The sequence below is a fragment of the Alosa sapidissima genome, chromosome 2, assembly GCF_018492685.1.
Source record: "Alosa sapidissima isolate fAloSap1 chromosome 2, fAloSap1.pri, whole genome shotgun sequence".
NCBI lineage: Eukaryota > Metazoa > Chordata > Actinopteri > Clupeiformes > Clupeidae > Alosa > Alosa sapidissima.
In genome coordinates, this window is record NC_055958.1 from 36524178 (window position 1) to 36537571 (window position 13394).

The 13394-nt window shown below is 40.8% G+C and overlaps 1 protein-coding gene across 8 annotated transcripts in view; it reads left to right on the top strand.

The window, feature by feature from the left end:
- LOC121700144 (poliovirus receptor homolog) overlaps positions 1–13394 on the top strand; it is a 72838-nt gene that overhangs the window by 32905 nt on the left and 26539 nt on the right. For 3 of the 8 annotated variants that reach the window (XM_042082922.1, XM_042082952.1, XM_042082959.1), the window contains exons 1-3: positions 4471–4663; positions 6950–7276; positions 9761–9851. In XM_042082922.1, the coding sequence (XP_041938856.1) occupies positions 4612–4663; positions 6950–7276; positions 9761–9851 (470 nt within the window). In that variant the 5' untranslated portion in view covers positions 4471–4611. Of the gene's footprint in view, positions 1–2870; positions 3110–3789; positions 3919–4470; positions 4664–6949; positions 7277–9760; positions 9852–10680; positions 10830–11162; positions 11435–11711; positions 12599–13394 lie in introns of those variants that run through there. The other 5 variants (XR_006027125.1, XM_042082936.1, XM_042082928.1 and 2 more) reach the window with 5 other exon arrangements.

Here is a 13394-nt window from a genome sequence, read left to right on the forward strand (position 1 = left end):
TGGCAACCATTTTGTGTGTGATGAATGTGTTAAAAACAAAAAACAGACTGGACGTATCTTGTGCAGGACTGATGTTTGGCTTTTCTCCTGCATGATACAAGATGGAGGAGAGAAGGGGTCTATACATGTTAGTATATTACATAATTATTTGTTATCAAAAGTACAGAATGTCATTCCAAAGGATTTTATATTTTGTTTTACCCATGATTATTGCAAATATGAACTACAATGTATGGGTTTCTTTTCCGCATTGGCAGCCATCTTCTTTTTGCGTACTATCATGCAAATATTCATGTCAAAAGAAAAGTCATTGTCCATTCTGACTCTGGCAGCACAACTACTGAAACTAAAATTAGAATCATTTAGACGTCCTGCAAGTCGGGTCTGAGCCGAAACGTAAGGGGTTCCTTGGCCCATGCTACACATTTCCAAAATAGGGCTTGTGATGGTCTTTTGAGCCCCCACCGTCGACTTCAAGACAGCGTTGCCTGGAAGGCACTAGGGTTAGGTTTAGGATTAGGGTTAGGTTTAGGATTAGGGTTAGGTTTAGGATTGGGTTTAGGGTTAGGGTTAGGATTAGGTTTAGGTTTAGGATTAGGTTTAGGGTTAGGTTTAGGTATGGCAGCGCTGGCTTGAAGCTCACGGTGGGGTCCAAAAAGACTAACCTTATTGTAGAGAACAGGAAGTACTGTAGGCCTGTAACTCTAAATTTCTGGAACATTCACAGACGATTCACTCTGACTTTTACAGCTGATAACCTCAGTAGCTACTTCACATCAACACAATACTGCATGATGGCTGTGGGATTTGCTTCTTTGCACATGCACAACACCATGTCCGTGTTTGTGTAAAATGTCATCATGCACTTTTCAACATGGAAAGTGTGGTGGTGTGCTGGGCAGTTTGGGAAATGTAGTCAAGTGGTGTAACCCACTTCCAGAGAATTACTCTAAGCTAGGCCAAAGTGCCACACATACACACAGAAGAAAATGGCATCCTCTTATCTAACTCAGTGGTAGATAGCAAGTAAGCTCATTTCCCAATAAGTTGGTGTGTTCCTTTAACAAAGCTTAAGTGAAGAAGGCCCTCTCCAGTGTGTACAACAAATGCGAAGAGCGAAGAGATCAAAGCAGCTTACTGTATCTCTCCGTCTCTGGGCCAATTCACACAATGTACTCTGCAGATAAAGAGCCTGACCCCGTGCACTAAGGCCTCTGCTTCCAGATAGTTCCACATGTTGCACGATCAGAAATGTGAAATCATAACAAAAACTTACATTACCCACCCTTTTTTCCAATGCATAATCTGTGTGTTGTAACTTACTATGATTTGGATTTCGGTCCTTACTTATGTATGGTTTTGGATAAATGCATCTGCCATATCACGTAATATAAAAGGCAAAGTCATGTCAGCATTTGTCCTGTTGCCATAGTACACATCCACTTCACACCTTATCTGACTTATTTCATATGAGTTTATTTGTCTTATATGCGTTCAATAGTATTTGTTGGAAGGAGGTTTATTTATTCCCAATTCCCGTAGAGGGCAGAAATTAAACAAAAAGGACATACTGGATTTGGATTTCCATGAACTGTAAAACCTATAGTCATCAAGATTAGAATAATCAAGATAAAAACAAAAAAAGGCTTTAAATATGTCAAGCTCTTTATGTATAATGAATCTAGATTATATGAAAGTTTCACTTTTTGAAATAAATTACGGGAATTAATTAACATTTTGATTAACTTTTCCATGATATTCCATGATTTCCATTTCTATGATACACCTGTCTGTCATTGCTACTGTCCTTCCATGAACATGTGTGTCTGTTAGTGAGTTAGTGGGGGGAGTGAGGCAAGGAGGATATTGTCTTATAGCCTACTAATTTACTATAACTACAATAGTATGGTACAATAAATAGCATTTATGAGGAGATGTACCAACCCAATAATGTCATCATTTCCCAATAATGTAGTAACTCTCAGAAATAAAAAGGTACTCTAAACTCCATAAAATCTAATAAAACCTGATGTTATAACTTCCCAATAGTGTAATAAAATGTCTTTATTATATTAAATGGAGGTTATTACTTTATTGGGTTTGACCTTTAATCTTGTCATAATGTTTCCATTGTACTTCATACTTCAAATGTTTTGAATAGTATTTGGGAGTATAAAAAACGTGGTCACTTATATCTCTTTCTTCTTGTTTACTGACAGACACGTTTCCTACCAGCCTTTGTCAAGGCTTTGGATTTTGGAAAACCTTTTTACTAACAGCTTTCACTCTCAGGGCAGAAACACCATCTGTGATTGGTCGAAACGGAGCCACACACAAAGTGGTGGCTGGTAGTGTACATGGCTGTATGTGCCACTGTCTGATCAAAGTACCAGTGGCCATGTAACTTGATCTCAGTAGAGCCTTTATCAGTTAAATTATTTCCACAGTGAATAAACATACTGGTAACAGCACTTAAATTATGGTGTGGATCTTCCTGTAAATGATACCACTCCTAGAAACAGCCCTCCCCTCATTTAAACCCCAGAAATACTTACAGGATACAACTGAGACGCGATAAGCATTGAGCTAGATGTCTATGCCTCTAGCTTAGTTACTGTGTGTGCCTTTTCATTATTGGGATAATGGTGAATCGTTAATAAAAAATAAATAAGAGGGTTTAAGACTGGAGCTTTGCCACTTTCAAAAACAAATGCAATACCTATAAAAAGTATTCACAGAGTAGTCTAGAGAGGGAGGGCGTGGGGAGTAACCTGGCACTGACATGACACAACGCAAAACGTGGGGTAACTTGACTGACACCTTACCATGTTATGCGGTCATCATAGTTGTAATCGAAGTAATCTAAGCAAACTTCGGGCGGAGCTTGGGAATGTTTACAAGAGCCAATGACAGCGCAACTCATGCGCCACACACGCGACACAGCATGATGGTAGTAAACGCGTTTCATACTGGAATGATTTGAACCGTCTGTTTAGTTTTGACAAAGTGCTTATATTCACTTCGCAGTAGGCTACTTGTGACTTACGTGCTGAACTTGTCAGCCGTGTCAGTACTTATTTTCAAGGAGTGAGGATCCTCCAACCAAACGGTGAGCGTTCACTGATCATGCACCTGCGAAAGCCGGTCTTTGCAAGAGACATCATGGCTAAAACTTAAAGAGCTAATTTCCACGGGTCCGAGGAGAGATCAGTCTGTAACTGCCCAGATAGCAATTTCCTTTGGGCCGGATCCGCATAAAAGCCTTTAGATCCGCCTGTAGCGGACATACGGTATCTGACTGTGGGCCAGGTCTACTCCCGATACAGGTTTCAGCTCTGCTAGCAATGCTGTTTTATCACCGGTTTACAGATTTGTCCCAGGTCCAATTTCCGCAAATCAACTGGAAGTCAGGAGATGCGTTTAAAATACAAAACACTGATTTGGCCCAAACCTGTGATACGGATATGAGCCGAAGGACCATTTTTTCACAGCAGACCCAGGTGGTAATGATATTAATTAAGGTGCTGATTCTAAATTGACTGTCCTTTCCCTACTTCGTCAACTGGCTGCTAAAGAAAAAAAAGGTATTTTGGAATGGCACAAATTTAGAAACCATGGGGGTGCACTATGTTCCCATGGCCACTTCATTTCTACAGTAAGGCTGGAAAAGAAGATATAGTTGGCTCAATATTGATCATATGTTCGTTTCATTATTTTTATTAATACCTAGCAGTGGTAAAAATAGTCAATTGTTGTTTGTGTCAGATCTAACAGTGCTATGAAACAACCCCATATTCTTGCCACGCATGCAGAAGTCCAAGCAGTAATGTTAATCAAGGATCTTTGGTTTGCTCACTATCAATCTTTTGACATGATTTGCCAGCCTGGGGTTGGACTAGGACAGCGCAACTTTTCAAGGTATTTTAAACAGCTATTTTAAACAGCTATCACAATAACTACTTCTACAGCCAGGTTGTTGAATAAAAAAAATAATAAGACACTTATGTGTAAAGTTTTTTTTACCCCCCTTGTGTTTGTAGCCTAGCTTATGTTTATCAGTTGAGCTGTTGGGAAAACGTTACTGTGAACTTTAGCCTGGGTGAACCTATAACGAACCTGTTAGCAAATGTGTAGCAAACAGATTTTTCAGGATAATTAGCCCTAATTACCAATCACATTTCACATGTCAAATAAAGCCGGCTGATGTCTGATAAACGAGTCCGTACCACACACAATAAGCGGACCCGTATTGCATATGATAAACAGATCTGGAACACGTCAGTAACACAGACTACCATACGGAACTGGGCCAGTCTTAGCCCTTATTGGTACCAGATCCGTCAAACAGATCCAGACCAATTTTGGACCGATGTGCGTTTGGACGCCGGAGCAGGTCCATTATGCAGATCCGTGCCGGACGTTGTGGTAGGTGTGGCCCAGTTCCGTCATAGTGTATGTTTGCTATCTTTGTGGACACTGGAGATTTACAGACAGTTTCAATTTCTGGAGCTTATCTGATTTGACTTTGTGGTGTTTTTTTATGTATCCCTTTTACTTACAAAGTAAATTAACGCACGACGAGTCATCTTGAAGGACGCGTCGGTTTGAAAGATGAACCATGGATTATTGTTGTGGCTGTGTCTGTCAGTGGTGGTCCACACCAGTAAGTTCCATAAAGTTGTTTTCATAATCGTGACTGTGAATAATTTTGTCACATGTGTGTGTGTCGGGCTGTTGGGCAGTTGTTTTGCTGTTTACTTCCCAGATAACAAAATCAGATTGGCAGATAGTGGACCGCTGGTGACATGCCGCTGGTGGCGTGCCACTTGTGGTCTTGTTGGACCACCATCTCTTAAATTTAACTTGTCATGAATATAAAGAAAATACATGAAATGTTACTAAATGATGGATGAAGTATAAGTGAATACATTTAAAAAAAGAGTTTAGACCAATAGTGGCAAAATATTGGGGCATTGTCGGCAAACCACCAGCGGACCGCCAGAAAACCGATGAGCGAAACGCCAGCGGACCGATCTGCCCTCTGTGGGTCGACAGTGGTAGCCTCTCAGTGGTAGCCGCCAGCCTCTTGCTATCTGGGTTAATTGTTTTTTTTTTTGTTTTTGTTTTTTTACATGGGACGATTCGATAGATACGGTCCTGGATAAGGTTCAGTATAAAGCACAATGTAGGGGAAGATTTCATTGTTTTAGGGGGACTACTGTGTGTGTGTGTGTGTGTGTGTGTGTGTGAGAGAGAGAGAGAGAGCAAGCGCATGCGTGTGTCATATCATGACAGCATGGCTATAGCCTATTTCTTAATAGGGAAATAATTTATCCAAAAGATAATTTTCATTTGCCTGATGTTATTTAGCCTAGATATGTTTGTTTTAATATTTGACAGACACTTTAAATATGTTTATATGTACATTTTAATTCATTCAATGTTGTTGATACTAATAGTTGATTATAAGGGCAAAGTTCCAAATCATTGTAATTGTCTGTTAATTAATTTGATCTTTGCCATGTTCTGGTAACTCTGGTAAACCCATTACCTCACATTTTCTAGCATTACATCAATAACACATTTACCTCACATTTTCAAACATTCCATCAATAACAAACATGGTGGAGAGTACATGTTGATTTGGTCATTTGATTGACAACTTGATTGACCAGACAGTCAAAGTAGGCCTAACTATTTTAACATGTGTGAGAAAGACAGGCTGGGTTACTTTTAGGAGACTAAGCCCAGGGATGACCGGAGCTCTCCAAATACGTTTGTGTACTACTCAGCTATTGTGGTGCAAACAATTGACTGACATTTCGACGCACTCTGTCTTCCTCAGAGTCAAACCATACTGGTATCATTGCAAAGACATTTCTCCCCTCCCTCTCCCAAAGCATTGGTTAATGGTAAGGGGGATGTATTTGCAACAATAAACCAGTATGAGCACTCATAGAAAGAAAGGTGGTCATAAACTTGATCTTAGGTCATTGTGAATTAAAAATACAAACTAAATAAATAAAAAATAAATCTAAATTAAAGGATGACATAATCAGAGAAAACAAGAAAGACATCATTCTTAATTTAGACCATGGGGCTCAACTGTGTTGAGTGTGTGAATCCAAAACACTTCTCTTTTCAGTAACATTTTGACAGTATCTCCACCTCGTTGGGGAGGTAGTATTCTATCAATCCCCCAGAATTTCAGAGAAGCGCAAGAGTGACACGCTATTGCATAGTCCATATTGTGATTGCGTATAGCGGCCTTGTGCTCTGCAATTCTCTCTTTAAGTGGGTGTTGACATAAATCACAAAATTTAAGACATTTATTTTTCTTTATTGCATCTTGCATTTCACATTATCTATTCATTAAGTCAACATTGTCTTTGTAATCCCTGGAATATGTCAACATACAACATCATTTTTTTTTAGCAAGTGACTATAGAACCTCAAAAAGTCATATACCACTTGTTTTTCATTTTCCATTTTACTTCCAAAATAGAATAATGAATGAACGCAAAAGTACACAGACCTCATACACAAAGGTCATGCATTCCTTTCCATCAACAAGAAACAGTAATAGCAAATAAAAGCATAGATGAGCAATATTCAAAGAATAGTTTAAAATGTAAGGATCATAATAAAAAAGAAAACATAAAAGACACAAGGTGGAATAATTAAATGACAGAACTCAGAAGAAGAAGAGTTCAGAACTCAGTACGTATTAGCAGAAGGCATCTGAGAACAGTTGGGTCTTAAAATCTAGATTTAAAACTGCCTTGTTTTATGGGGATGCTGAAAGTGAACCCTACCCTGTGCATGCAAAGGCTTCTTGCTTCATTGTTCTGCACGTGTGTGGTCAGCGATGAGTGTGTGTGTGTGTGTGTTATTAGATGCATTTTCTTACTCTGTAGCAATGTAATTAATTATTTAATTTCTTGCCAAGTGGCAGACAATGAAGACAGCGTGGTCATGAATGTTGGCTTGGAGGTCAAGCCACTCATCATCAGCAGTCATGCAACCACCTTGGCAACCTGTGTGGTTTGTACTCCCGACCCCCCTGCTGAGGTATCATGGGATGTACTATCCCTCGGTGCCATGGTTACATCCTCTGAGGTCACAGCCAACTCCAACGATAATGGAACAATCACAGTGACCAATCACCTGAGGGGTGTGCCTTCCAGCGAAGTGAACCAGAAAAAGGTGCAATGTTTGGTCAGACACCCCACGCTAGGCCGAGATAAGGTCATCATCTACATCATAGACATTCACTGTGAGTTTATACACGTATTTATATGTGCATTGGTGTTCTCAGTTCACTCTACTCTATAAGCTGGTAGATCTGGCAGAGGCCAGCACTGTGTCCGTTAGAGCTTGTGTGTGTGAGTGCGGATGTGTGTGTGTCTATTTGAGCTTGTATATGTGTGTCTGTGTGTGTGTGTGTTTGTATGTGTGTATGTATGGTTGATTTTGTTTGAGTTTGAGTTTGCGTGTGTGTGTGTGTGTGCGTGCTTTACTAAGCTCACAAACTCTCAGTTTTCATACATTACAGCAGTAAGGGAAACTTGTGTACTCAGTCTTGTGCCCTGTGGTTTGGAAATGGTTTTGGAAATCGTCCATGCATGCCCACTTCTTTTAATGCTACACTCTAGATAGACCCCTCAACCTAGCCATTCACATACTGTACATATTTAGGTCAAGAGTGGCGTGTTGGGTGAAGGTCTGGGGGCGAGGTGTGGTTGGTCGTGGTAGTGGGGGATGTGTGCATATGCTGGGGGCCTGTGGCGATGGGTGGCACGCAGGTCCTCCCCTCTGTCAACTCGTCACAGTATAACTGCAGGGGCTGGGTGGAACTGTGGCCATTAATGGGTGCCCAGGTTGGCAATCAGTCAGGCAATCAGTTATTCCTATTATTATACTTATCATAAATAGAATAATTACAACTCCTCTCCTCTGAAACCCTCCCTCTCTATGTTCCAGCTTCTCTCCTCCTGGCCCAACAGCAAGCCAGCCTTATACATATGCGCACACACACACACACACATACATCCTCACATACTCACTACCCCTCACCCCCCATCCCCACCCCCATCCCAACACCACCTCATTCACACTCTTAGAGCTACCATCCGCACCCCCCCCCCATCCCCCCTTCTTTTCATTCCGGTCATCAATTTCATCCCTGATAATCATATCTGTAATCATCCTGGACGCAAATCATCCTTAGCCTTTCTGTTATTAATGTTATGTTGTGTTATGTTTGTGGAAGCCAAGTCAATGTGATGTCTTGTTAAGTTACAGTATGTGTTTATGTAATGTACGTCTGTTTGTCGTATGTAGTGTTCATGTGCATGTCGTAGTGTTGCATTTTCTGTAATGTCAATGATGTTTGCAAATAAATAAATAAAAAAAATAAAAAAAATAAAAAAAAAACCGAAATTCATAATGGCCATTAAAATGGCCAAAGTAACTGTATTCTGAATACCATCTTTAAAAATGTAACTGTAACTAAATACAGTTACTCATATTTTGTATTCTGAATACGTAATCCCGAATACATGTATTCAGTTACTTCCCAACACTGTCTATGCCAACAACAATCCTTGCACAAATGACAATGTTTCCCTTAAATGTGCATGCAGAGGAGGGGCAGGTTCGTTGAGAGAGAGAGAGAAAGAGAGAGAGAGAGAGAGAGAGAGACAAGGAGAGGCTTTGCAAAGGTGCCCATAGCTCTACAATGAAAGGATTTCATCCAATTTAAATAGTACAACATGGCAAATCATTGTGTGGTGGTCAAAGTTGATATTGTGGTGGGCCACCACAAGTAAGTCAATGTATGGGAAACACTGCACACACACACACTCACACACACAGACACTCACACACACACATCAGCCACAGCCCGGCCCTCCCTGCTTCATGCCATCAGCGCTCCCAGGGGAATGTGTTCTCTGGGGGCCTATTAAAAAAAAAAAAAAAAAAAAAAAAAAAAAAAAGGAAATGGTCCGTGTAAAATCATTGTTTGTGTTGGATTATAATCGGCTGACTAAATATTATTGAGAAAGACTGGATCGTCCAGTAGAGTGTAGATGATGTCACAGAACAAAGGCTTAATGGAATGCACTTGTCCAGTAGCAGTGTGATGACATGCTACATACCTAAACAACTGGAAAATGCAACGTGTTTGCAGTGACTCTAAGTGAAAGTAGTATTACTGGTTAATAGACTGGTTAATGGATGTTAACACAATGGAGTCTAAAATGAGCTGAAAATGGAATTTGAGGATATCTTCTCCAGTCATATATTGTCAAGAGTCATATGGAGGTCCTATGTGTGGGCAAAACAAAAGGTTCATATGTGAAACAGAAACGTTCTCTGTGCACTTGCAGTCAGAGACTGCATTTTTAAATGCATTTATTTTCAAACTATACCCATGAGAACATTATCATTTCAGTGTCTTGGCAAGTTTCTGTATAAGATATGTTATGAGTTTCATTCTTCTGTAATCATTTGTTGAGATATTGGAGAAAGAAAGCTCAATTCTTGGTTCCAAAGAGAGTTTCCTTATACTGTAGCTGAGAACATGACACACCTATAGAGAGAGAGAGAGAGAGAGAGAGAGAGAAAGAGGGAGAGAAACAGAAAGAGAGGGAGAGGGAGAGAGAGAGAAAGAGTGAGAGGGAGAACAACTAAACATTTTTCTTGCGGTGGAAGGCTGACCAGTTCCCTTAGTCATGTTTCCGTTTGTGTTTTTCAGATCCTCCTCAGTCCGTGAAGATCACACAGAAGGACGATGGCTATCAGTGCGCTGCAGACGCCAACCCTAAACCCGTGTACACATGGTCAAGGTAATGAACGAGGTGAAAAGCATGGTACCACAAACCACACAGAGGATAATATTTCTCTCAGACCCACGGTGTGGAGGGGGAGGGGGGCTGCTGCTGAGGGTGTGAGATCTCAATGGTGTTTTAAGCCCCTACCGTCGACTTCAAGGCAGTGCTGTCTGGAAGACGATGTTGGGGGCTTAAAACACAGACAAATTGAGATCTGCTGCCTTCACTGTGCGCTGCAGGGTTTTTAGGTGTGTCATGAATGATCCCTCCTCCTCTGGAGAGTTTAGAACAGTTATCAGTCCTAGAGCTGAATCAGTTATCAGTCCTAGAGCTGACTCAGTTATCATCAGTCCTAGAGCTGAATCAGTTATCATCAGTCCTAGAGCTGAATCAGTTATCAGTCGTAGAGCTGAATCAGTAATCATCAGTCCTAGAGCTGAATCAGTTATCAGTCGTAGAGCTGAATCAGTAATCATCAGTCCTAGAGTTGAATCAGTTATCAGTCCTAGAGCTGAATCAGTTATCAGTCGTAGAGCTGAATTAGTAATCATCAGTCCTTCAGTTATCAGTCCTAGAGCTGAATCAGTTATCAGTCGTAGAGCTGAATCAGTTATCATGAGTCCTAGAGCTGAATCCGTTATCAGTCCTAGAGCTGATTGTGTGCACTGCACTGCATGCACAAGCACACTCCACTCCAGTAAGGACGTAACTATCCTCCGTGCTGGCAAGGGTCCATTCATTCTTCCTTGCAATGATATCCACACACACACACAAACACACACACACACACACACACACACACACAACCGGTCTACGTCGCTACACCAGCTGTACTCTTTTTCAGAGAAGGCCATCCCCTGCCCAGTGGGGTGAGAGCAGAAGGCAACAGGCTGTACCTGGACTTCATTCCTGAGCTGAACGGCCTGTACACCTGCAAGGCCTCAAACTCCTATGGCACTGCGGAAGGTCACCACACTCTGTATGCAGTCACTGGTAAGACGACCATATGATGCATGATGCCTTATTATATGTGTATGTTTGAGTTGCCATTCTGACAGAAAAATATAACAACAGGAAATCTGTAGAGTGTTGAGTCTGTCCCTTTTTTAATCCATTATGTGAACTGCAGTTGATAGTAACAGTATTAAAACCAAGATCAATGTGCATGCATGCCTTTTATGGTGATGATGAAACACAAAGGCATGCAAAAGGTTTTAAATGATAGAATCTCGGACGTCTGTTTACCTTTGTTAGTTGTCTGCATGATATCATTTACACAACTGTTGACACAAATGTATCTGAATGTTCTCATCTTTTGTCTTTTAGAGTCTGTGACACCCCTCTTTCAGATAATGGTGATAATCATGACTACTGTTGGAGGTATTGTCATCTTCGTAACGTTATTCCGGCAATGGTAAATCTGTAATGTTAACACAAATGTAACTGAATGTTCTCTCATCTTTTCTGCACACATGACTAGTATTTCCTGTGATTCCTTCCAACTGCCATGGACACCATGCAATTAAGATGCATGGAATTAAAGCCAGATACCATGTGTGTGCTTGTCTGGATGTGTGTGTATTCTGGGATGTGCATAAGTGTATCTGTTGGCTGAGTGATAGGGGATTGGGGGGATACAAGAAATGTATGTCTTTTCATGACACTTTGACTTACAAACTTACAAAAAAGTGCTGTTTGTTCCTGACATGTTTGTGTGTATGTGTCAGTGTGTGTGTTTCTACCTTTGCTAAATATAGGTATAAGTATATTCTCCTATCTCTCTCTCTCTCTCTCTCTCTCTATATATATATATATATATATATATATATATATATGATGAGTTTCAGTGAATGAATGAGTGAGCGAGCGATTGAGAGTGAGAGAGAAAGAGAGATCTGCCCACAGGCATTCTTTTAAAACCTGTTTTGTCTTCCTGTTACATAAAACTCACCCTGGTCTTGTGCTACCACATTTACTTTCTACTGGTTGCTCCATCCCTCATGCAGAGATTTGGCTTGGCATCCATTCAGACTTCATGAGGATATGAACGTTTGAATGAATTATCCCTACTTTGCATCAATTCAATTCACCTTTATGTTCTGTACAGAGGTTCTGTACAGAGAGTGCACAATTTTCCTGCAAGGCTGTGCACCTAAAATCTCTGACCATGTTCAGCTCAGCAATTCCACAAACCAAGCAGCAATAGGAAACCGCTTCTGTGAAGTTCTATTAGTTAATATCACATTCATTCACAAGTCATGTTATTTCATTGTGTATTTCAGGTAATATCAATAAAAGTGCATTTGTGTTGTTTTGCTTGAGTAACAATAAATCACATAACAATAACCCAATTACAGTTCCACTGAAAAATAGATGAAATGCATAAAAATGGTGGCTATAGCATTTTGGAAAAGAGCTCTTTATGAGTCGTTAATTGGCCTTAGTTCTGAGGTCTGACAGACACCTTATTCTGCTTATACTATAACAATAGTATGTTCTGGCTGTATTCTGTCTCCAAAAACAGACTGTGATACACAGACAACTTGAACAAACATAGGCTCCCAATGAAATTATATTCTGTAATATTCTGTGTACTGTATAAGTGAAGTGGACATTCTTTAACTTTCACAAAAACACTTCTGGAATGAACACAGAACATTTGCTTTTTTACTTATTAGGATGGAACAATGGGGTTCATCTAATACTCTCAACAACAAGTCAACATGATGTGGTTAAAATAGAAGTGTTTGGATTTGCATGTAGACACCCTTTCCTTGTGATTTGCATTATCATATGTTCAGGTTCATTTTACCTTCAGGCAAAATGAGTGATCCAAACGTACAAGGCTTTTAGATTGCATGGAAGCCATAAACCACTGGATGGCTGAAAGCTTTTTGCAGCTGAACCCGAAGGTTTTAATCATAGCACCAGACAGTGCTATCCCTCTAAATAAGCAAAACTTTGGGCCTTTGTCATCTGCGGTCCGGGCCTAGTCTAAGGAACCTTGGGGTGACATTTGACAAATCCCTATCTTTCCCCCTCCCCCCGATAAATCCATTAATCAGGCCCTAACGAGGCTGCAGGGAAACACAGGGAGGCCCACACATCACCGCAAGAGATAACTCAGTAACTCAGGCTGTCACTTCAATCATGGCCGCATTAACACCACTCACAGAGAGAGAGAGAGAGAGAGAGAGAGAGGAAGAGATGCGGGACACTGTTTTGACAGACTGCTCTGCTTCGACTCCCAGTGAACGCAGTTTATAATGCTGTATATAATACTCCCTGAGTTCTAATGAACTCAGTCTAATGATACATCATCAGTTGCATTTGTGCTCTGTATGCAAAATTGCCCTTGATTGGCCCAGGTGCAACCGTCTTCATCTGAGGAGATGCAGCCACCTGAGGAACTCTACAGGGACAGCAGAGAGACAAACATCTCATGCAAAACACACATGGGCCGGAGGGTTTAAGTGAGACTGCAGCTCGCTTAGCTGCAGCACACCGACAGGAGGAAAAAACAGATGAGATCTTACATCATACCTGCCCACACTCCCG